At 48.2% G+C, this 24785-nt stretch overlaps 1 protein-coding gene across 2 annotated transcripts in view; it reads left to right on the top strand.

Annotated features, from left to right (window-relative positions):
- LOC142575591 (rap guanine nucleotide exchange factor 2-like) overlaps window positions 1–24785 on the top strand; it is a 716743-nt gene that overhangs the window by 59123 nt on the left and 632835 nt on the right. For both annotated transcript variants that reach the window (XM_075685076.1, XM_075685111.1), the window contains exon 2: window positions 23659–24772. In XM_075685076.1, the coding sequence (XP_075541191.1) occupies window positions 24704–24772 (69 nt within the window). In that variant the 5' untranslated portion in view covers window positions 23659–24703. The remainder of the gene's footprint in view (window positions 1–23658; window positions 24773–24785) is intronic.

Genomic DNA, 24785 nt, shown 5'->3' with positions numbered 1-24785 from the left:
GATCTATATACGAGTCGCGCGCTGCGTGTATTCCTGCGCGGGGACGGCAGTTATAAGTGTCCTTAGAGCACGTCCGAGGTGCCTGCGCGTTCATGTGTAATAGCGCTCTTTCCCTCGGCGGGGTCACGAGCATCGCGCTGTAAGAAGGCGTAACGGCACAAAGCGGCGACCCGGCCTGGAGCGGGACGCTGTCCGTTGTGTCCCGCGCTCGCGGCGGCGGCGTCATATGACGCGTCATTGTCCCAGGTTGTGTGCCGCTTCGCGCCTTGGTGCCGCCGCAAAGGGCAGGACTCGGACGAGACAAACGGCACGGAGGCGTGAGATTCTTGCGGAAGGACGCGCAGTTATACGGAGCGGCAGCCGGAGCGTGCAAGAAACCTCCGTGCCCGTGGGCTGCCGATCCCACTCGGAAGTCGGACGCGCGTTTCTCGGGAGCTAAATCCTTCTCCGAGATGGAGCGGCCGGATGCCGCAAAGTTAGTGATGCCAAGTTGAGGAAATATATGATGATGACTACAATTTCATAGAGTTTTCGCGTGACGTGACCGACGTAGCTTCTCGCCGAGCATGGCAGTCATGATGACGTCAGTGCACGCACGTTAGCGTGCGTGCACATTGTTCTATCTTTTGACAGTGACCATTCTTTACCGAATTATTACTGTTATCAATTTGTCGCCGGTGCAGGATGCGTCTGTTGTGCTGTCGTGTTGTCATGCTTCATGTTTACGCAGCTTCGCGACGCGCTATGCCCCAAGATTCCGGCCACGATGACGTCAATGCAAACCACCTAGCATTCAAACAGGTAACAAACTTGCGCAGGCGGCGTCGAGACATCGTGCAGCAAACCGTATTTTAATTATGCAATGCCGCGTGCACCCATCGCCCTTTCCTAGTCGAGTGTGATTCAACTTCCCGTTACCGTTACAATTCCACCTTTGTCGCTACAGGTTGTGGCGGGTGGGCTTTTTGCAAGGTACTTTGGCTAGTTTCTTCTCATTCTTTGGCGGTTACTCTAAAACCTATCGTCTACGAGAAACGTGTTCTGAGTCCTCCCATTACAAACATATGCCAGGAAGTCAGCAAAATGAAGCAAGCTATTCGTGATTTAATGGGTCAATTTTTCATACTTTCGAAGTACAGGTGTAATTGAGTCACCCCCTTGCCCCTTTCTTCTTCTGTGGCCTTCGTAATCTCATTTCCTTTAAGCCACTATGGCGTTATAATAATAATAATAATAATAATAATAATAATAATAATAATAATAATAATAATAATAATAATAATAATAATAATCCCATCAAGGCATTTCGTTACTCGTATACTGACAATTTATACCAGCTGTAGTGGGCTCCTTTCCTGTTGCCTTAATCATCATCATCATCATCATCATCATCATCATCATCATCATCATCATCATCATCATCATCATCATCATCATCAGCCTGGTTACGCCCACTGCAGGGCAAAGGCCTCTCCCATACTTCTCCAACTACCCCGGTCATGTAGTAATTGTGGCCATGTTGTCCCTGCAAACTTCTTAATCTCCTCCGCCCACCTAATTTTCTGCCGCCCTCCGCTGCGCTTCCCTTCTCTTGGAATCCATTCCGTAACTCTTAATGACCATCTGTTATCTTCCCTAGCTCCTCATTACGTGTCCTGCCCATGCCCCATTTCTTTTTCTTGATTTCAACTAAGATATCATTAACTCGCGTTTGTTCCCTCACCCAATCTGCTTTTTTCTTATCCCTTAAAGTTACACCTATCATTCTTCTTTCTATAGCTCGTTGCGTCGTCCTCAATTTAAGTAGAACCCTTTTCGTAAGCCTCCAGGTTTCTGCCCCGTACGTGAGTACTGGTAAGACACTTCTCTTGAGGGATAATGGCAACCTGCTGTTCATAATCTGAGAATGCCTGCCAAACGCACCCCAGCCCATTCTTATTCTTCTGATTATTTCAGTCTCATGATCCGGATCCGCAGTCCCTACCTGTCCTAAGTAGATGTATTCCCTTACCACTTCCAGTGCCTCACTACCTATCGTAAACTGCTGTTCTCTTCCGAGACTGTTAAACATTACTTTAGTTTTCTGCAGATTAATTTTTAGACCCATGGACCCTTCGGCTTTGCCTCTCCAGGTCAGTGAGCATGCATTGCAGTTGGTCCCCTGAGTTACTAAGCAAGACAATATCATCAGCGAATTGCAAGTTATTAAGGTATTCTCCATTAACTCCTATCCCCAATTCTCCCTAATCCAGGCCTCTGAATACCTCCTGTAAACACGCTGTGAATAGCATTGGAGAGATCGTATCTCCCTGCGTGACGCCTTTCTTTATTGGGATTTTGTTGCTTTCTTTATGGAGGACTACGGTGGCTGTGGAGCCGCTATAGATATCTTTCGGTATTTTTACATACGGCTCGTCTACACCCTGATTCCGCAATGCCTCCATGACTGCTGAGGTTTCGACTGAATCAAACGCTTTCTCGTAACCTGTTGCCTTGCTTGCATATAATTGAAGAACACGTTTTTTCTGGGGAGGTCATCGAGCAGCGCAACACTGCCAGTGTTTCTGACGATTCGTCCAAATAATTCATTCATCCAAACTCGTGGCGAGCAAACATCACGACTACAGTGTAATTGTCGAAACCAATTTCATTTTTGGGGCGACGCCAGGAAGCAGCGCTCCGCCCTTTCTCCGGCCAACGCACTTCCGCTAAACACTCGACTCTCCGCAAGAGACGAGCGCGGAAATCCACGGGGGCCGTCCCCTAGTATGGGCATCGTCCATATCGAATAGCTGCTCTTGTTGTCGAGATCACACGTCTCCACGACAACCTGCACGACGCTTGGCCTACGCGTGTAGAGCTGCTACAGTCTCGGAGGAGCTCCTTGCGAGGTAGCGCACGCTCTTCCACGATGATGCGGTCAAAGCCTGCTGTGCCAATTAGATGGCCGGCAGGTATACTGCTGCTGCTGCTCTAGCTCGACGACCGCAAGCTGCGGATCCTTGCCCTCCGCGCGCTCTCCACAGCGGCCGCAGCGCTAATCTGCGCGGATGCACGCGTTGCCGACCCGTGACGGGTTGCCCTTCCTTTTATGCCTTTCAATTCCGTGCAGTGGGGAGTTGGCTCAGATTTTCACACGGCGTTAGAGGAACTAGGGTGGTTGCTTGCGCTAGTTGGTAATTCATGATAAAGAATAACGTACAGCGCGAAGGACAAGGACTGCGAGAGACGACATACACAGCGCTGACTTCCACCAATATTTTATTGCGTTGCCACATCGTGTGTACATATACAAGGGGGGCATGCGCAGAAAATGAAAGGCAGTCACAAGGGGTGTTCTAACAGCAAGTCACTGTGCTAAGAACGCGGTCACTTGAAAAAAAAAAACGACCATTACGATTTCTATCTGTTTAGATACGTGACTTCATTAGGGGTCAGCGCGATAGAGGGGGCACTAACGCACATACTACCCAGTTTTCTGATGAAATCAGCTTCGACAATTTCCCGGGTTTGCTGTGTCTCGCTAAAACTTCCGTATAACTTCAAAGAGGGGCACGCAGCCGCAGTCCCGGCAATGGATGCCCAAGTGGCCTTGGAACAGTGTTATGGGCGTTGTTACAGTGCTCTCTTAGACGATCATTTAAGCACCTGCCTGTTGGAGGAACTTTTTTCTTTTTTTCATCCTTCTGAGGGAATGCTACCAGGGTCCGGCCGTCTTCAACGAGCACATCCTCACCTTTTGCATGAAACACAGTTTTGAAAGGGCAGTGCCATTCCATATGCTTTTAAAGTTAGGGAAAGTTTGAACTGACGGATGCGATTTTTTTCCCCAAGGCCGTGCGTTGTGCAGCGATGTGATATACAGAGCTCGCAGATGCGCCATATTGCCAGAACGAAACTGACATGACAGGAGCATGGCAGGCGTTTTGTCCTTCAGAACTGCGTTTTCCTTGTTCTTTAAGGAATGAATATTTTGTTTTCGCTATATGTGGCTGCGGTGGTGCGCAGCTACACCATGGACAGAGCTAACGTCGATGCGCCGTGTCACTCCGCTAGCTTCTGCTGTACAAGATGAAATTAAAAGATTACCGTGAATAATGTCATGGCACGTCGCTTGTCTCATACTACTGCTTTCGTACGGCGTGTCAAGCGCATACGGATTGCAAGGTCACACGTGGGACCAAAGTCCTTCTGTCTAGGGGACCTATGTACATATACTATCGTGCGGAAGGAAGAGGAGGAGGCCAACTTTCTCGGGCATTGAGTGTCCAAAATTACTAGCGAGGTCTCTGTAACTCTAGTGCGTGGATTTGTGTAGTCTTCGCGCTTGCGACTTCAGATGTTCTCGCGGCCTTACTTATCGCTCCTTGCCTTTCTGAATTTCCGAGCAATCATAGTTTTCTAAGCACAACAACGAAATAAGTCTCTGCGCACGTGTATGATTCACAGCGGATTGTCACATTTATAACGCGACAAAAGGGCCAACTTGCAACGTCGCAAAGCCGCTCAAAGCCGGTAGGACGATGTTTAGGCAAATCCATCTATATGCCAATACTACACCAATCATTACCATGCTGCAGGTTAACCGCCATGCCTACCGCTCCCGTAGACAATACAGCGCCAGAGAGTCCCTATAGTGATTTTTTGTTGTATTAAACTCTATGTTCTCGAACACACTGCACCAGTAGTGCTGCACCCAAGTAGCATGCAGTACGCATGCAGCTCAACCACGCGTACCCTCGTGGTCCCATGCGCGCGACCGAACGGCGACGACCGCGGGCGAGCGAGTAAACGCTTTCGGAAGCGCTCGCTCGCGAATGCATGCAAGGTGGGTGTGGAGTGTGCGCGCGCACAGTGGCCGCCATTGTTTCCGCGCTGATCGCGCGGACAAAAAGCGCGAGACCCTGCGCGACCCCCTTGGAAGCGCGTCCTCATTAAACACTGCATAGCTTATTTACGACGTTCGCGAATGCGCGCTTCAGCACGCGCGTTACCCGTGGTCCCCCCAAAAAAATTCGTCGGGTTCAAGGTATACACATTTACATTCGCCTCGGGACGTATACAGCGACGTCGCCACTTAGCGCCGTAGCTCGCTGCGCAGTCGAGGCCTCTTTTTCTTTTTAGCTGTGTCGTGTAAGGATTCGCTGCTGTCGCTCGACCACGCTGTAACTCATTACGTACATTACGGTTACGTAACGTATCTATCGTAGCAGAAATGAGGGCCCGGTACACTGTAGTATGAATTCCCCTTTTGTGTTGCACGCTGTGGTCAACGCTGAAGTAAGAAAGGAAAAAAAAATAAAGTTGGTGGCAGAACGAAAAAAGCGGTTGGAAGCGAGGGTGAGGAGGAAACCAATTTGTGACGAGAGAAACTATGATTGACTGTGACATTGTCCCAGCACAAAGTAAGCAGTATTTGGCCTTCCTAGAATAGCGTCTCGAGTGCCACGCTACACACGCACATATACAAACATCAATAAAAAAGTAAGATAAAGTTATTGTCACTATAACTGTATATTCATTTATAATATCGCTCTTGCCCTAAGGCAGAAAACTAACGCGCACTAGCCAACACGGAATAAAAACGTTGAGGCTCGTATACCAGAGCCATTCAGCCCCTTCTGAAGCTGCCAAGCACCAAGACTCTATAGCTCCAGCCTAAATGCCTCTAAAATCTTTTACTAAAAGTGATTAAGGGAAATTTAGTTACTGAATAATTGAATTGGCGATTATCGCACAAATGTTGTCCGCCGAAACCCCTATGAAGCTTGATGAGTAAAAATTACCATGTTGTCTTGCACACCACATTTTTATTAATCCCAGAAAGTATTCGGCTGACACACGCGGTATACGTACACAGAGTGTCTTAAGCGGCAAATGCCATTATTCTTCTGGATTATTGGGATCGTGTTTCTAAGCTGATTTCTCTCCTCTATCGGAGGAAACAATGCAATTCAAAATCAATATACGAATATTTCATTGCCTTTCTTAATGTATAAAATACTGCGATTCTAAAAAGTTACCTGGTCCAACCAGGAAGGCCTGTTTCACAGACGTCAGTTTTGGATTTATTCCCAGGAAGGAGAACAAGGAACATTCTGATCCACACAATGGTCTTGTAGCTTTGGATGCTCTGTCACTGCCTTCATGTTCCTGTGCGGAGAGATCAAACAGGAACATTACTTTACCCGCCTTGGAGACTACATAGTGCTGTAGGTTCCATTGGCTAAGCGTCGTTGTTGACTTGTACCCCCCCCCCCCCAAAAAAAAAAAGAAAGAAAAAAGGCGGTGTTACTTCCGTTATACGCAATTTACACATCATACTTTGAACAAACCTAAAGCCTAATTACATGGATATTAGAACGGATGCATTGGGAGACCCAAGGATTTTCATGTAGCACAGTTATACGTAAGGTCTGCAAACGAGTCACTCTAGTTCAAGCTGATGTTTGGATGGAAGTTACGAAATTTTGCGAAATGTATTTCGTACATTCTCTGCAAATTTGAGAAAACTTTACTTTCATACGTACCAGTTATGCATTGATATAACCACGACAGAGTTATTCATTACATTATTGAATTGCTGACACGTTAATCTAATTCATTACGCTGCCGACTAACTTAACAAGTAATTGCTGCAGTTTAATTAGAGTAACATCGTTAGTACCATATGCCCCATGTGCCTGGCAGCCGTATATGACCACGGAGTCAAGTCGTAGGAAAGCGCGTCGTTGAGCACTTTCGTTTTTTCCTGCGTTCCTCTTGAGAGGCTTCTCCAATTGTTTCTCTAATTGTGTGCTTTCAGTCAAACCAGACGTGTTGTTTCAGCCAGACGCTTGCGTGTCACCGACCGACAGTGTCGATCCAAAAGTCCAATCTGAGTCACAGACGCCTTCTTGTTGGGAACGTATAGCGAGAGGCAGGAACGATAGTGGTATGACCATGCATGCAGAGCTGGAAGCATGATGCTTGGACGAAAAAATTTCCGCGATGTCATCAGAGCAGTCACGGTGCCCTAATTGTTTTGGTACTAGTTGTGATTTATTAAAGGAAGAGCACCGACAAGTGGGGACATCTCCATGCGTGTGATCTGTCCCGTTGCTGACTGACGTTGCGAGTGCAAGCTAAGGCAGCTTGAATCGGACGAAGATGCTTCATCTTTCAGCTTTGCTGGCGTGTTGTTTGGCGATATACGTTGTAGCGTCGCGAGAAAAGGACAGGCTACGGGGGCGCCTCAATCTCACCAACGTCGAGGAGGATCGTCGCCGTGAGTGATTCGTGCGACCGCAGCATATGCTGTATACAACTATACCGAGGCTGTTATCCTGTCGATGAACAAATAAACGCGCGATCAACAACACGCAGTCATCGCTTGGAGCGTCCGGCCGCTGAGTCACCGCTCCGACGTCGCAACTGCTACGCTTACGTCGTTGGAACGGAAATTGCCGGCTGCGGTTTTGTCGTGTATACACCAGGCAGCGCGCGTGATTTCTCTGCGTAGATCGCAGCGGTCACCGTGCAAGAGTTACTTGCTTATTTGGAAAGTACGTGTAACTATTGTCCAAGAACTACCGGTATAATTGATAAAGGGAGCAAAGTATGTACATTTCTGCAAAGTGACATGTAATAATATGCGAGGTCTTACTACCTAACCGCATCGAACCTTCAGGAGCACGCCGCGCGGTGAGGGTTCCCTACGTTCCTGACCTCTACGAGAGTTGTTTTGGCACCCACCGAAGCGATATCTGCCGCTCCACCAAGAAAAGCGTTTGTTGCAAACGAGCTGAGTGCGCGAAAGCGATGAAAAAAAACCAAGCACGAATGACAACCAGAACGACGACCGAATCATACAACGAGTGGGGAAAGAAAACGAAACGTTTAACGACACTCGTGCGAAGCTCCCAGTTTTATCTCCCATCTACACAAGCTGCAAATACACATCGGCCGCATCTGCCGCGTAGCGCACGGACATGCCGCGCGAGCAGCGCAATATCTGGCGCCAAGAGAGAGAGAAACGTTACAAGGGATTCCGAAGGTCGAGATAAGCTGTGCTTCGATTTTCATTTTTTTTTTCTTCACCGACGATAAGAGGCGGCCGCAGGTAATGCACCGTTGCCCCAGTGACGCGCCCGACAGCACTCGCAGTCGCATATCGCTCACCACATGGCGTTTACTTTGTTGGCGCACGCCACGCGCTCGTGACTTGCAGCTCCTTCCGCGAACACCCGAATGACAGTCTCGGCTCGAGAGTGCGGGAAACTCGGCTGTCTGGCGTGCAGTGCTCTTGCGTGGACTCCGGTCCTTTTTGCGGCGCCAGGATCATTGTTCGGCCGTGGCGACGCGCGCGTGCGGCGTCGGCCTTGCGCGCTATCCGCGGCCGCACGCAAGGGCAGAGACTGGAAGCTGGAAGTGCGAGCTCGGCGTGGTTATGCCTCGCACGTCGAGTCGCCCACTGACTTGTGTATATGCCGCTGCAACGTGCGTGCCGGCGAAGGAGCCTGCACGTCGTGGAGGAAAGGCGTGTGTCTTCGTGGTGCATTATGTTTCTCGCGCTTTCTCTTTTGCGGCGCACTATGCAGACGTTTTCGCCAGCTGCAACAAGCCTGGGACGATCTGGCGGTTTCTTGAAGCAACCCGTACTATAGAAATCCTGCTGTTGCAGAGAAAATATACGGAAATTTAAGTCGAGACGAAGCTGTAGAACACCCGTAAAGGCCGAGACGCATGCGTATTTGAAGACAGCTTCTTGTACAGCATAATAAATGCGCAACATTATTGCGGGTCAAAGCGTACGAGACAGCGCAACAGACCATGTATGCCGCGCCCAGCAGTAAGCGTATAAAATGAAATGCCTTTTATTAGAGATCAACGTGCGTACGTACATGCATACGTTGAAGATGAGTGCAGCATGATGCTTTAACCGCCCATAGTCTTTTTATATATATATACGTGTAGCACAAGCGCTCCTGCCTCCTCGTTCAGTCATCAAGTCATCAACCTCAACATATTCGTCATCTTAACAATACATTTTCTCCATTACACAGTGTGGCAAGAAAAGTGCTCGCTATCGCACTTGACAAACTGCACGCGATCGCCCCTTGATGGAGGGAAAAAAAATTGGCAGTTTCGCCCGAAGGGCGAAGCCATGATAACAATATCAACGTTTAGCGTTGCGCAATCGAACTTATCGGACGGTGTTCTAAGTATACGTGGGTGGCTACTATACAGGGCGCGCGTGAATTTCTGGCACCCTTAAGGCACTTGAAGCTTTAACACGCCGTGCAGGGCGTGTAATATGGCATCGCATCCTTCGCTCCCCTGAAAGAGCGATGGCAGTGAAATTACATCACTTTCAGATTGCGAGCACTAAAATTGTTTTACACTTCTTAATAATCTGAGAAGATCTAAAATAAAAGGTATGCGCCGTGAATGGAATGTTTCATTACTTTTGTTCGCGGGCTGCAATTCTCAAAAGTTATCTGAGAATTATCAGTCGCGAACGTGAGACCTGGTCGCGTGGACCTGGTTTAAGCAACTTTGTGGGATGAATAGGATAGCATCTACCTTGCATATGCGGCAGAGATAAACATATAGCATGCATATATACTTAAATATATGCGGAGCGTCACAGTGACGTCGACGTGCAGACGGCAAAAAATTTGCTTCGAGTGTCTGTGTAATTGATACCGAAATAAAAGTCTTAGCGCTGCTCTGATGATGAGCGACCGGCTTTGAAAGTTTTAGCGCGTTGCATCGCGTTAATGTGTGAATTTCCTCCCTTCTATTTTTTCACCTCTTCTTTCCTTCGATCAGATTTTATTCCCTTTATCCGTTTCTCCATTATACAGTGTGGCAAAAAAAGTGCTCGTGACCGTACTTGACAAACTGCACGCAATCGCCCCTTGATGGAGGAAAAAAAAAAAACATTGGCAGTAGCCAGCCAGTGCTTGCACTGGCTACCCCTATCTTTCCCCCATTTTTTCGCCTTCTTCCTTCCTTAACAATACATGTTGTTGAGCGAGTTAGTTCATTACAATTAGAACTTTGAAAGAGCGCGAAAGGGGAAAAAATAGCCCGGACAAGTGAGACGACAGCGCAAACGCTGTCGCCTGTGCTGTATCGAGCATCATCAGGAGGGTTCACACTTTTACTGCGACAGCAATGAAAGCTAGGTCAAAACTCGAAACAGGGTTTGTGCGTCTGTCCATACTTTCCGTTCGCCGGCACGCTGACGTCATTGTCGGATCTTCCGTCGTCGTCAGGGCATCTCCTCGTACTGTAGCTTCGGCCTCACCATGCGGCAAGTGGAACAGGAATGAGTGGAACAGGCTGCCGAATTCCACTGTTTTATCTGAATGTGTACCTTCTTTCGTAAAAAGCTAAAAATGGCTCAGTGTTTAAGGATGTATAGTGTATTTTATGCATTGTTGGCTCTGCTTCAGAGTAAAGAGCTTTGGCTATCCTTTGTCAATCATTGTTATACGTTTATAGTTGTTTTGTATAAGGAGTGCTTATTTTTGAGTACGTATGCACCTGTCCACCCCTGTTATAACCCAAATGAGGCTGACAGTATAATAAAAAAAAAGAGAAAACAACTTTGTTCACCATGCCGTAACTCATGCACCTGCGGCAATGTGCAGAAGGTGGCCGGACATGCTAACAAGGCAACGAGCGCTGAAACTTCACGTACCAACAGCAGCGGCGTAACACAGCCTATCGGGTGAAGAAAACAGTTTTTATTAGCGCAAATGTCGATTTCGTGCCAGCAAATGCACTCCAGGGAACAGGCGTTGCTACGGACCATAGAGTTTCTTACAGATGCTAAACTCTATGCTACGAACTGACTTTTGCCGGACGCGCCGGACGCTACCAAGCGTGGATACAGGCGCGCGTCCGTCATCGTTCAAGATATCGTAGCATCCTCGTGGCTTCCCTATCGGACGGCGTCAGCATACTTCAGTAGGGCACTCAATCTGCCAGAATGCCTCCTGGCTCAGCGCTGGGCTTTCCGTTTTACAGCGAAGCCGCATGTGGCTAGCCGATTCGTCCGTCCGTCGGTCTGTCGTCTGTAAGCCGAAAACTCCTCCAGCACAACCCCATGCGCATGCGCGAAAAAAAAAAGAAAGAGAAAGAGAGGCGCGCAATTGGCTGCGCCAGTAGTGATGTTGCTGCTCTCTGTCGCAGCCGAGCGCGCGCGCAGCAGTTTCTCTCCGGCTCCGAAATGGGGAGGCAACGCGTCATACGTTCTCCCGAGGCGCAGGCAGCTTTCGATCAGCAATGTTGCGAGCAGAACCGTGAACAAGCTCGTCTACGCCGTCCCGATGCTGCAGCCCGGGCCCAAGAACAGGCGCGTGCAACCGAGCGCAAGCAGCAAATGGCCACCGAGGATCCGGCAGCCTACCAAGCCGTCGTTTAATGAGCCGTCGGGATTAACCCAGTGATAAACACCGGGGCTGCGCGTTTTAGCTTCGCTGGTTAATCATCTGTGCGGAGTGCTTGGGCGGTGATTTTTTAAAGGCGAAGCTTAAGCATCCTCCATATTTTGATTCATCGAAACGAAGTGACGCACATATGCCCGTGTTCCCCGCAGAATAAACTTTGGGTAAATATGTACGCGTATGTAAGAGCAAGCTTGCGCACTCGCGTACCAACTGTCATCCTGTAGGCTTCCTACACACGGTGACCCGACCGGCATCTGCAGCAAAGAAAGAAGAAACAGGAAAGAAACGCGCGTATAGGTGCTCACGCTGCAACAAGACGCTGTCCGATTTTGATATTAATAAAAATAACTTTCACTTTTTTGCAACTTTATGTTAAAAGGCATCCGTTTTGTGCGTTTGTATATGGCAGAGCTGAATCTGTGGTATTGTTTTCTATAATTCCCTGAATTACTATGTAAAATATACGTGCGCTACCTTGAGTTACGTTGTAGTTCAAATTAGACTACTCGAGCCGCGGCCACACCGGCCCGCGTTGCCAGTAAACGTTTGTGCCGGGACACAGTCGGCTACGCTATATCCAGTGTATCATAACCGGATGAATAATTAGACGAAACATTTCAATACTGGTGTCTCTCTCTCTTTAATGGGGAGAGGGGAGCACAGCAAACAATGCTGTAACGGATGAGAACGCCATTGTGCGCATACAAATAGGGTTGTTTTTGAGAAGACAGATCCATTATTTGAGGAGCGAGCCAGGCTGCAAGCACGCAAAGAGGAAAGTAAGACGGCGATATCCGCTGTAAGCAACCTACTGCTGTCATAGTAAATGAGCACAGAGCCAGAGGAATCGCTGAAGCCTGCAATTTTCTTCTCCTCTGACACATGTCGCGTGTTTCGCGAAGCATCACCAGCACCGAACGAACGGTGGCGCTTATGCGCTCACAGCCGAATCCGCAAACCGCCGGTGTTCGAATATTCAGGTTGAATTGGTGACACAACCAGTTGTCCAGAATTTCCCTCACTTGGCTTTGCTTCGTTGTACCTAATGGTCAGTGGCCAACAGTCGGTGGCCAACAGTACAGTCGCTGATACATTCCAATTCATACATTACTTTATCCACTTCGCCTAGTTGCGACATGAGAGCTTTGGTGCAGCCCGCAGGCATTCTGTACAGTCGAAAGCTCCATTCACAACAAATACTTCGTTCCCTCTTTCTGTCTCCATCTCTCTCTCTCTCTCTCTCTCTCTCTCTCTCTCTATATATATATATATATATATATATATATATATATATATATATATATATATATATATATATATATTGTTACACATGTAGAATGGATTTATTTACAGTGAAAAAGCTAGAGAGAAGACATGGGACGGTCCGAAACAGCCAATCACCCAAAAACTTCGCGCCGCTTCTTCTTCCGCTTCTACGGTCCCGTGCGGCGTTACAACATATATATATATATATATATATATATATATATATATATATATATATATATATATATATATATATATATATATATATATATATAAGCTGCTCGCTTACATTTTCCGTCGCTGATGCGCATAAGAAAAATGTGTAATGGGAACATTGGACGGCACATAGGTCGCTGAAGGGCATTTGAGCAGGAAATAATAATAAAGAAAATGAAGTGGCAAATCCTGTATCTACTCGGGGCCAATGTTTACATAATTTCAAAGAACAACAACAAAAAATGAAACATTGTTTACGGACCTCGGAAGCCTCGAAGACAAAACAGGATTTTCTTGAAAAACGTGCAGCCTGGCAATTGAGGTATTCAGTCCGCACTTCCGCGGCCGCACCGCAATGCGCCTCTCACATTCAAGTGGAGCGTCGAGGCCCGCAAGGAAATTGAGTTTCTTCAACGCCCTTCCAGACAATACAGTCCACCTCGCGTGTTCCTTTGCTGTCTGCCCCCAGCTGCAGAAAGGTTAAAGATAAGCACGACGTCTCAACCCAGTAATTCTGTAGGAATGACGTGTAATCTATATAGCGTATAAACTATAAGGCGAACACACGCGGAGAGAGGAGAACGCAACTGTATACGAACGCCCGTCCTTGTGTTCTTCTTTCATTTTGTTCGCTTTAGTTCGGCGCATTTTCCCTACACGTTGATCAACTATCGAAACAAGGATGTATTTTGAAATCAGTATGATTCATGGTTGGAAATGTGCGCCTTACAGCCTTTTGCAGCTGCAAACGGGGAGCGGTTGTTGACTGCGTTTGTTGCATTTCTCAACTGATCAAGTAAAGTGTACGTGTCGAGAAAAACAGTGGCTAAAAATAAAAAAAAGGAAGTCGGGCAGAATTCAGACTCTTCAAGTTTGCAAATAGCATTCTTTTCAGACGAAAATGAATTCGGAGACATTCCATGCAATTTTTTTTTTCGTCGAAGAGCGTTGTGAACGAGGTTATAGGCCCACATGTGCAGACTGCACAACGTTCGGGATCGGCCCACGAAAACACTAAGATAGCCGTTTTCTGTCTGACACTACCAAGCCTGCTATTTGCATATTTTTAAAAAATCGTACGAAAGGTAGACTTTATACGATGAGCGCGTCTATATATACGTATTCGCTATATGCATATTATTGTGTTTCTTTTTCGCCACTGTTCTTATCGACGACATGCGCTCAACAAGCGAAGCGGCAAGTTATCTGGTTTACAGAGCCCGAAGCAACAACATACATTTGTGAGCGGCTTCACTGTTGAGCGCTGGGGATTAGCTTCTGCGAACCAAACCGAGGGACACATGCGCCTGCCAGCAGCACCTCTCGACCACTGAGCCGTGGCAGGGTGGGCATTAAGCATGTACTAGTGCGGCAGCAATTAGGAATGCGCCGCAGCGAAATTCATTCACTGGCCACATTCGAGGAATCCAACGTGCTGCGCTCATAATTAATGGCCGAAAGGGATTTAAATAAAGAAAACACTGTTCAACACAGCAGCGTTCGAAGCGCGCCGATGCCTAATTATGTTTAATTATGCCCGCTAAACATCGTTGATTTGCACCTGAATTCGTTGAATACTAAAAATTCACCGCGTATGCTGAACGTTCCAACCGCAAAGGTGGCGAAACATCTATGCAAGTTGCTGCGAGTGCCGTATTTAGCTAGTATATAATTCGTTCAGAATGCCTTAGACTGTATAGCTTTTGATGCCAGTGTTCTTTTTTTTTTAAGAAAAATTACCAGTTGAAGTTTCAAGAAATACGCTTGCCGCCAGCCTGAATTGAGTGGTATTGACAACATTCGATTTCAAGTGATCAAATAAACTGAGGCTCACTCAGGAGTCTGAAGACCTCGCATTAATTTCCACTGCAGACCGGCCGCGCGACGTTTTTTGCAACAGGGACCTTGAAGTCGTTTTTCGCATGAATGACATACAGACACATAATAATGCCCTTCCAGCTGGCCGTATGTATTAGAATCAATGTGCTTCTATATGTAAATTTCATGTCGACATAGACTGCGCGCTGTCTGGATTTCGAGCAGCCAATTGTCACGCGTCCGTATGCACACGTATACACATGACTTTCCGGCTCTGCGTCGTGTGAATATATTGTTGGCATCAGCATTATATAGGCCGATGTAGATGAGAGGCCGATGCAGATCAAAAGCCTCGCCTTATCGTTTTCGATAACTGTCGTGCCTCAGTACAATTGCTTGTCTCACGATTCCTGCTCTCTTAATTCTAATCGGCCTCTATACGAAACCAAACTTTCCCGATACGCTGCCTCGCGCTATTGCAGTCGTTCTGCTGACGCGACGGCGACTGCATATGCGCAAAAGCAAGCCACGCCGGAGGCCCTTGATCTCGTATCTCAACCGTGTCAAAGAAGCGAGCGCGCTCACCATCAAATTCAAGTAACTGTGGATGAATTACGGATCGCTGGGCGCGCATCGACGCGACGCATATAAAAAGCCTATGCGTCCATATGTCACTTCACATCGCGTCGTTCGTTATGTTTGATTCAAGTTTTATAGGGTGCCCAAACTACATAGCAGGCTGCCCAGGACGCCGTAACGAAAGGCTCCATGTTAATTTTGATGGTTGTTAACGCACACCTAAATCTAAGTACACGAGTATACGAGTCATCATCATCAGCCTAATGTTGAGCTGATGTAATTTTGAGCAAAGTAGGTGATCCACTTTGCCTAGTTGCGACATGAGAGCTTTGGTGCAGCCCGCAGGCATAAAACAGAGGTGACGTCGAAATGCTCAGGCAGCTAATTAAATATTCGTGAATTAACTACTATAGTTAATGCGGCGCGCTCAAGTAATTAATTCCCCATGTCATGATGTTTCTGGGCGTCAAATTCTTGAAGCACGCCCACTGCAGGGCAAAGGCCCCTCCCATACTTCTCCAACTACCCCGGTCATGTACTAATTGTGGCCATATTGTCCCTGCAAACTTCTTAATATCATCCGCCCACCTAACTTTCCGCCGCCCCCTGCTACGCTTCCCTTCCCTTGGAATCGAGTCCGTAACCCTTAATGACCATCGGTTATCTTCCCTCCTCATTACATGTCCTGCCCATGCCCATTTCTTTTTCTTGATTTCAACTAAGATGTCATTAACTCGCGTTTGTTCCCTCACGCAATTTTCTCTTTTCTTATCCCTTAACGTTACACCCATCATTCTCCTTTCCATAGCTCGTTGCGTCGTCCTCAATATAAGGAGAACCCTTTTCGTAAGCCTCCAGGTTTCTGCCCCGTACGTGAGTACTGGTAAGACACAGCTGGTTATACACTTTTATCTTGAGGGATAATGGCAACCTGCGATTCATGATCTGAGAATGCCTGCCAAACGCACCCCAGCCCATTCTTACTCTTCTGATTATTTCAGAAGTATACGAGTACATTCCACATTTTCGTAACCACGCGCGCTCATCAGCAGAGCGGCGCCATAGTGCCCCACACGCCGGGCCGTTATGTTCGATTTGGGACGCCAGCCACAATCGATGCATATTGCACCGCGAACTCGCGGAAAGGGCGATGTTTTTTGTGTACATATTTGGCCCCGGGATAATGCAACGATTCGATTCCAATGTCTTTCTTTATCGCGCTTCGTCAGTGGTCAGAGCGGTGCTGCGCGCCCGCGTTATCAACGGGATCATCCGGCCGTGAACGGTGTGTACATGATAATAGTGGCATAGAATCGAGCGAGTGGAATCGCTACGTTATACCAGCCAAGCATGCATTTTCAAGTAATTGAGCGTACGCGAGGTGTTCTATATTTCATTTCGTCCTGTTCTCATTTCATTCCATGCGTGTTAGCATGTGCCGTGCTGCGGAAAGAAATAAAATAGAGGTGACGTCGAAATGCTCAGGCAGCTAATGAAATATTCGCGAATTAACTATTATAGTTAATGCGGCGCGCTCACGTAATTAATTCCCCATGTCATGATGTTTCTGCGCGTCAAATTCTTGAAGCAATAAGAATATGTTTTTATTGGGCGTCATATAATGCCTCTCTGGCTGACAAAGCCCGCAATAGAGGTGGGCAGATGTCTTATAATCTGCATTTTAATCCCGGCCAGGCCGTCAAGAAGCTCTCTGAATTTGCTTGCAATGGAAAAGACTTTTATTTAAAAAATAATGAAGCCGACCAATTTGAGATTACGCATTGTGCCGTTTCGTGCATTAAAATATGAGTCACTGTAACGAAGTGTTTCAAACTGCCAAATGTATTCTGGGTAGATGGAGCAACGTGGTTTCTTTTGGCTAGAGCTCACGCAAGGCTCGAGGCTTCGCGGGATGTCGTGGGCGTGTGTACGAGCGCTCCCTTAATTATGCCGATTATACAACGCCGCCTACAACACGAATAAGAATGCTTGAGTGACGACCACGTATTAAGCTAGGGTAAGGGGGAAAAGGAAATGAAAGTTGTAAAAAGAACCGTGACGTCGCAGGTTTGGCGTTCCGCGGCTCGGGGAAGTTAGCGCTTATAATTCACAACGAATTTGGGCTGGCGCCAAGATGAGGTGATTATAACAAACGAAATAAAGAAGGCAATAAAAGAGACAATGTGGACGCGGTGCCGCGCGTCTGCTTACGCGAAGTAGACAACGAGCGTGCGTGTTGAAGCTCCCACTAATAGCTGCCATGAGCCCCAGAACACAACTACACGACGTCCCTAGGTTTAGTGTCCTGCGCTCCCTTTCGCTAGCCTGGGGATTCCTGGCGCTGCAAGTATGCATGCGTATGCAATAGTGCAGTGGCGCCATCTTTCGAAAATTTCGCCAACCTCTGCCTTGGCGTCAGTCAAGGAAACCTGTTTTTGCGGTCGGTGCGTGTGTGTGTGCCAGTGGTGCCAAACAGCCAAACTTAGGCGCCCTGGTCACGTGTGCAGGAGTAATAGCCGCTGGGGAGGTTTGTCTCACTTTCCGCGTTCGGACCGGAAGCCTCCCTTTCTCTTTCAACAGGTGGTGAGCGGTTGCTCGATGAACTAGAGAAACCTCGCGAGGGTAGGCGCTCGGGTTGTGCAAAAAGCCACCGCTTTCAGTTTAGTAGCTCAATTCAGTCTGTGACTCGTGGCAAGCCCGCAAACGAACTACCAATGTCATTGTGGTCTCTACGGTTATCTTTAATCCACAACCTTTGTCACCCTAGATGTGGAACCCTTTATTCGCGTTCTTGAACTGCCGTGTATACTCATTAGGTCGAAATGAAACTAACGTTAACAAGTAGCGTAACTCAAGCACCCCTACCCCCCCCCCCCCCCCCCATTTTGTGTTTAGGTAGTGTGGAGTCCGTGGACAGCTGTGTGAATACAACTGGTTTACAGAATATACCGCGCAGTCGCTCCGTGTGTGGACGGCTGTAGTGCATCCTCGTCGCGTCTTCCTGCATTGCATAATGAGAAAGGACGATAAGAAAGGGGCGCCACGCTTCCTCTCTCCGGTCCGCCCGGAGGGGTCAAGGCGGTCAAGGCGTTTGCCCAGCTAGAGTTCACAATGTGTGCGTGTGTGTAATATATATATATATATATATATATATATATATATATATATATATATATATATATATATATATATATATGTGTGTGTGTGTGTGTGTGTGTGTGTGTGTGTGTGTGCGCTCGCTCGCGTGTTGCCAAACAGACCGTGTTGCTCTTGGCGGCAGCAGCATCTGCGGAGGCGGCGGCGGGGAGGAACCGGCGGCGGCCGTGCATGTGCGAGTCACGCCTCTTTCCTCTGCGCGTTAACCGCAGCGCAAACGCGTCCTTTGGGAGCGCCGACTGCATCATGGAGGTCGCCCGCTTGGCCTAGTCAGCGGCCTTTCTCTGCTGGCAACATTCGTATCGTGAGACAAGAAGAAATTACATTTTGATAACGAATCAGCGTGTCACGCAGTTGGAGCCTCTTGATCGAAACCCTTTCGGCCTTACAGTCGCAGCAGCGATTTATACTCCCCTCCCAATGATTTCCTAACTACCCCTAAAATCAGAGAGAGAGAGAGAAAGGGAGGGGTAGAAAAGCACGTTAATGAGATGTCCGTCCGGTTAGCTACCCTGCACTGTGTAGAAGGGATGTAGGGACAAAAAGGGAAAGAAGAAGAAAGAACACCACTTTATAAAAAACTTGCTGCGAATCTTCACGTGCGCGCCCTAATTCAGAATCCTGGATGAAGCCTCGAGTCGCAGCCAGCCCGACTTACAAAATTTCATAGCAGAGTCTCAATGGTTGCATTATGGTCCTTTTGGCTCCTCGAGCGTCCGCTGCGGCTCCTGCAAATGCATAACAATTCACGCAAAGTATGGCATTGTCGATTTGGAGATAAGTACACGGTTTGTTCCTGCAAGCTGCTGCACTTTGTGCCTACTAGAGATGTAAATGGCTGAAAAAAAAACATTGAAATTTCGGGAAGAAATACACGTTTCTTTTTAAACCGTGATAAAATTAAAAAAAAAGGAAACTGATAAAACAGCTTCCCCGCAGAATTCTTCTATTGCGATGCGACTCCTTTCTACGTATCTAAAGGTGTGCCACACCTTTAGATACGTTTAGATGACCGGGTCAAAAGAAGGAGTTTGAGAGTCTGCAAAGCACCTGGATATATCAACGTGACGGCAAGGATTTGCTTCGACCACCCCTTGAGCTCCCTTGTCTTTCGCGTACTGCAGGTTCCCCCTTCTTCTGCGGCACGTGAAAGACAGTGGTCCGAGTTTGAAAATGTGCACACCAGGCTCCCAGGGGATCGCGTTCAAAAACTTGTGTACGTGTACTCGAACCTCAATGTTCGGAAGGCTTCGTCCACTGCGAAGCGTTGACGCGTAAAGTGGAAAGGTATCGGACGCAGATTGATACAAATGCCGGTATTGCAGCTTTGATGTGAAATCAGTGCCGTGAAATCCTGAAATCGTGCTTAGATTTTGAACCCGGGAACTCTGCTGGGCCTTCTGTGATGCAATAACGTAACATTACATTCTTTTCAGAGTTAGAGAAATAAATGTGTCGGGTTTTTCATAGCTCTGTGCGCAATAGTCTTTTTTTCAATTTTTCGTATTTTTCTGAAAAAAAACATGAAAACATTTTCACGCCCCTCAAAATTTCATGAAATTTTACATCTCTAGTGCCTACTTGAACGTGAGACAGTAAAGTGTTCGGTATCAACCAAATATATCACAGATAAGTCTCTCCTGTACTCTGAGTCTTTTTCGCACTTGTGTTGTCATTGAATAATCTAACACGCGATGCCTATACCTACCAACGCTTCCAGTACATTAGTGTGCCGCCAACGTTTTCGTCCAATTATGAAAAAAAAAAGGCGCGAATACAGCACAACGGGCATATAATTTGTCAAAGGTTTAAGCATCACTCGTTGCATGACATTAGATTACAAGACGCACACTACGTCTCTTGTTGCACCACGAAAGCTCCAGATCTCTGCAACAACTCCCGTCGTCGTTCTCTAGAGCGTTGAAAATGCAGCCAAACTACACAGCTGTAAGTGATCCATGCTCACAAGGTGAAGGTGTTAATGTTTGGCAATGGCTGTTTCAGCACAGAACAGCCGTAAGACAAAGAAGAAAAAAAGGTTGTGTGTTTATTTTTTCATGCGCTTTTTTCTTTTGTACCAAGGGCCAAAGAGACTTGTAAGGAAAACAGAGAGAGACAGAGAGAGAGAGAGAGAGAGAGAGAGAGAGAGAGGGAGGGAGGGAGGGAGGGAGAAGAGAGAAGTAAAACGTCTGACATAGCGATAGATAAAACGGAATGCGGCAGCCGCAACCGGGAGTCGAACCTCGTGACAATGCCATAACCAATGAACAAGCGCAGCGAGTAATTTACCATGAAGAAAAACCAAACGTATGATTATTGTATTCCTGCCTTTGGGCAAGTAGAGATATGCCCCTCGAAGGGGCTAACTTTGCCTAGTCTGGAGAAGAAAAAAAAGTAGCAAAGATATGTATAGCCCATGACATCGGCAAACATTTCTTATTATTATTTTGATAGCTCAGGCCTGCAAATCGCAATCGTCTTAGTACACTCGAACAGGTGCACGCGGGCTGAACTTGATTACAGCCTGTCCGTCTAGGCTGTGTAAAAGAACTCGCGACATCAGTGGTCTCCAAACTTTTGCTCGCGACGATACTGCATGAAACGATGCCAACTTCCTGCAGGTACGCGTAACTTTGCGCATAACGATGATGCGGAGTCGCTGCGCAGCCTTTGGTAGCGAGACCTCCCTCCGGCGACGTTCTATGAAAGAACGGCACGAGGAGCGTGGGAGATACACATATGCATGTCTCCTCTGGTTGCACGCCGTTTTCCGTTGTTTGATCCCGAGCTGAAGATAGGCGGCCTTACTGACAGCAGCTTGTTCGCCACCTCTGGCGGTAAAACCGTGCCCTGCTCGGCTTCCCGAAGTCTCCTAGCTACCAGAGCGCCCCGCTTGGGAGTGATGCGGATGTCACTTTTCATTTCGTTGGAGAGGAGCTGCGGTGTGTAAACTCTAGCGTGGCACGACGTGCAGGGGCCCTTCGCCGGTCCGCTCTGGAACGTCGAGGATGAAGCCGGGAGCTGTCGGCTATCCTGCAGGAAAATTTTGCAAAGGGAGGCCCAAACTTTAGGCACCCTGCGAGTGCCTCGGGTACAAGGGCGTTGAGGGACACTGAATATTCTGAATCGAGTGGGTGGCCCTAATGCTCAGTCACTGCGCCGTTATAGTGGAGTGGGGGAGGGAGGGACGCTAATGCGAACCCACCCGAGAAAATGGGCTCTGCAGCGCTGATGGGGCTGCCATGGGAGACTGTGGGAGAGCCGAGCAGAGACAGGAAATCGATCACTATTCAGGCGCAGCTTGTAAGGTGATGGCAATATGTTGTCACCCCCCCCCCTTTTTTTTTTTTTCGAAGAAGGGGCACCTGCTGTAAAAAATTGATAGCGGCCGTTTTTATTTTCACAATTTCTAGCGCGTATATTCGTCAATGGTGTCGAGCTAGAGCATGGGCTTTCTTAGAAAATAAGCTTTGTTTTAAGATGCAGCGTTTCCTGAATTTGATATGGCTGGTACATTGGGCACTGTAACGTAAAACTATTCCAATATGCTTTTTTTCCAATCTCCTGACGTCAAATTTGCGTAACCGCCGACGCAAGCATAGGGCGGTGACCCGCAGGGTTGTCTGAGCAGACCAATCAAACGCTCTCCTCATTTATAGGAGATAACTTTTGTTTGCTTTACAAACGAATAACATTGCCTACACTGAGCTGCTTGTCTTATCTAATTGGCTGACAAGAGGCGAGGAGTATGCAGTGGCTAGGCCCCATTCGATGGGGCCTAGCCACTGCACTGAAAATCGATAACCGGATGAAGAGGGTGGTGCCGGCGTCTGCGATTGGTCCGCTTTTCTTTACTTGGCTAACATTGGCTGGTCGAAAATAGCGGCGGCATGCAACGGAAGGTTAAGAATGCTGTTAAAACGGATCCTCAACAAAGAAGAATTGGTAGAGCGAGGTCGTAAATGTGCCAAAAGTGCTCCCAAACGTTCCACGGCCACGAAAAAAGTTTTATCGTACGCAAATAAACCCATGCTCTCCGGCAGGTACGAGTTGCCAGTGCCTGAGCTATGCCTGAGCTATCGGCGGCAGCCATCTTTTATTCCTTTCGGAACGGGGCAGCCTGTGGCTATCCAGAACAGAATTAAGCTTTGTTCGGCATATTAATGCATCTTTAACGCGTACACGTCACTTTGACGCGGTGAGTTTTCGTGGTTTTGTGACGTCGCGTGACAGGCAGGTGAAGTGGGTGCAGCCCTAAATCTTTTGACCATTAGCCGAGGTCTAATGGCGAAAAGGCGTCGAATCAGAAATAATTATTTTTCTTTTGTTCGCTCGAATCATGTATAATCGGTGTGTACACGTCATGTCAGATTGGGGGCTATCGCGGTTTTCGTGACGTCGCGTGACAGACAGGCGTGGTGGGGGTGGTCCAAAAAAGCTTTTGACCAATCGCGGAGCGCTGATTCCAGAATTGGAATAGAAAAGTTTGGAATAGCTTTACGTTATAGCACCCATTGTTACTTCAACTATTCAACAGCCTAGTTTTGCTTTAGTGAAATCATAACACCACTGATCGAAACAATGTTAAACTCGGCCTTTCGTTAATTGAAGCCAAACACGAGCGAAGCACTTTATCACTGAAAGTGACTCACGCTTAGATGCAATTTTCTAGCGTTTCAGAAGCAAACACCGTGAATGCCTGCCCACGTTTTGCACAATGAGAAACGAGCAGCGTGCGAACACAAGCCATCGTGTCGCAAATGATCAATGCCGTTTGACATCGTCGCGAACTGTGTCAAGCAGCGCAGGCCACTTATGACTGCTCGGACTCGGCCATAGCCCACGACGGCGGCACGTCAGGTACGGCCACGTAGCTCGACTGAACGACGTCCATCGGTCGCCTCTATCTGTCCTTAATTGCGCTCGTGACTTGGCGTTGCCGCGACCGCGCGCCCCAGGCGGGTTTCTCTGCGCAAGACGCGGCCGGCGTTCGTTTCCTCTGACAATTTAAATGTTCGATCCTTCGGGGACGCGGTCAGTTCCATTACGGCGCCGGTCGAACAACGCGGCGGCGCGCGCACGGAGGCGCACCACTGCGCGGCGGACTTTCACAGACGCTTGTTTATAATGTGCGATACCACTTGATGCCTCACTTGAACGTGTCTCGTTCTTGTTTATGCAGGGGCCACAGCGACACTCCCTCTGCCAGACGTGAGTGAGCGAGCCGGTGCTGCCCGGTGGCGGCGACGGCAGCCACTTGACCGGCCGGGCCTGAACGTGTGAACGGGCCTTTCCTGGACGCGCGCCCGGAGCCATGAACGGCTCAAGGCCCCGACGAGCGCAGCGGCTGCAACAGAAGAGACGACGAGCCGCGACCGCCAGCTGCCACAACTGCGTGCCAACGTCGGCGACGGGCCGCTACTTTCCCGGCGACTAGACCCGCGCCCGGGACCCGAGTCCCAGCTCGCCCGCCTACTCGCACGCTTGAGTGCGCCTGACAGCGAAGGGCAGGCTGTCTCGTGCGGGCCAGAGTCGTCCGCTGCACGCGTCCTTCGCCGACCGAGAGAGGTGCCATGTGATTCACCCCTTTCCCGTTCCGCGTCTGCCCCACTCAAGCCACCATCTCTTCGTCTGTGCGCGTGTACTACCTGTGACTGAGCCTAGGTGCTGTGAACGTCACCGGGGACCGTTGGTGTCCGTGATAGCCTCGTGACGTCGTCTGCGATTACTGTCCGTGCGTGAACGTGAACGTTGAGGCATACTGTTGTTGTTGTAAGGCCTTTACAATTGTGCACCTTCACTCTCTTCTGCTTCTACCTTGCTTGTACTTTAGTGTACCTTCGTTCAGAAAACTTATCAGAACAAAACAAAAAAAATAGAGAGAGCGAGAGAGAGAGTTACACAAGCAACTCTTGATTTGGCACGCAGCCTCAACCCTGCCCCCTTTAGTCGCTTTTCAGAAAGTGTAATTTTGCGTGTGTTTTATGTTTATCTCGTGCAACTGCTCCGCGTCAGCATCTCCACTGATCTCGTTTTGTCTTCTGCGAATAAACTCTAACGTCCCGACTGCATTACCCCGACAAGTACGCAACTGAACGAAGAAGACTCGTCGCTGGAAAGCTCGTGACGACCTGTTGGCCTCCATCTGTGTGTGCGTGGAAGTTGTGAGCGTGCGTTAAACGTAAAGTTACGTGTTTACTCATTCTGCGATAGTCCCAGTTAGCTGCATGGCCGGCTACAACCAGCGAGAGTTTGTCCAAGCTCTTATGAAGAGCCCCGAGGAGAGGACGCCCCAGGTAAGCAACTCTG

Source organism: Dermacentor variabilis, chromosome 1, assembly GCF_050947875.1.
Source record: "Dermacentor variabilis isolate Ectoservices chromosome 1, ASM5094787v1, whole genome shotgun sequence".
Lineage (NCBI taxonomy): Eukaryota > Metazoa > Arthropoda > Arachnida > Ixodida > Ixodidae > Dermacentor > Dermacentor variabilis.
This window is presented reverse-complemented; position numbering and strand designations above follow the sequence as displayed.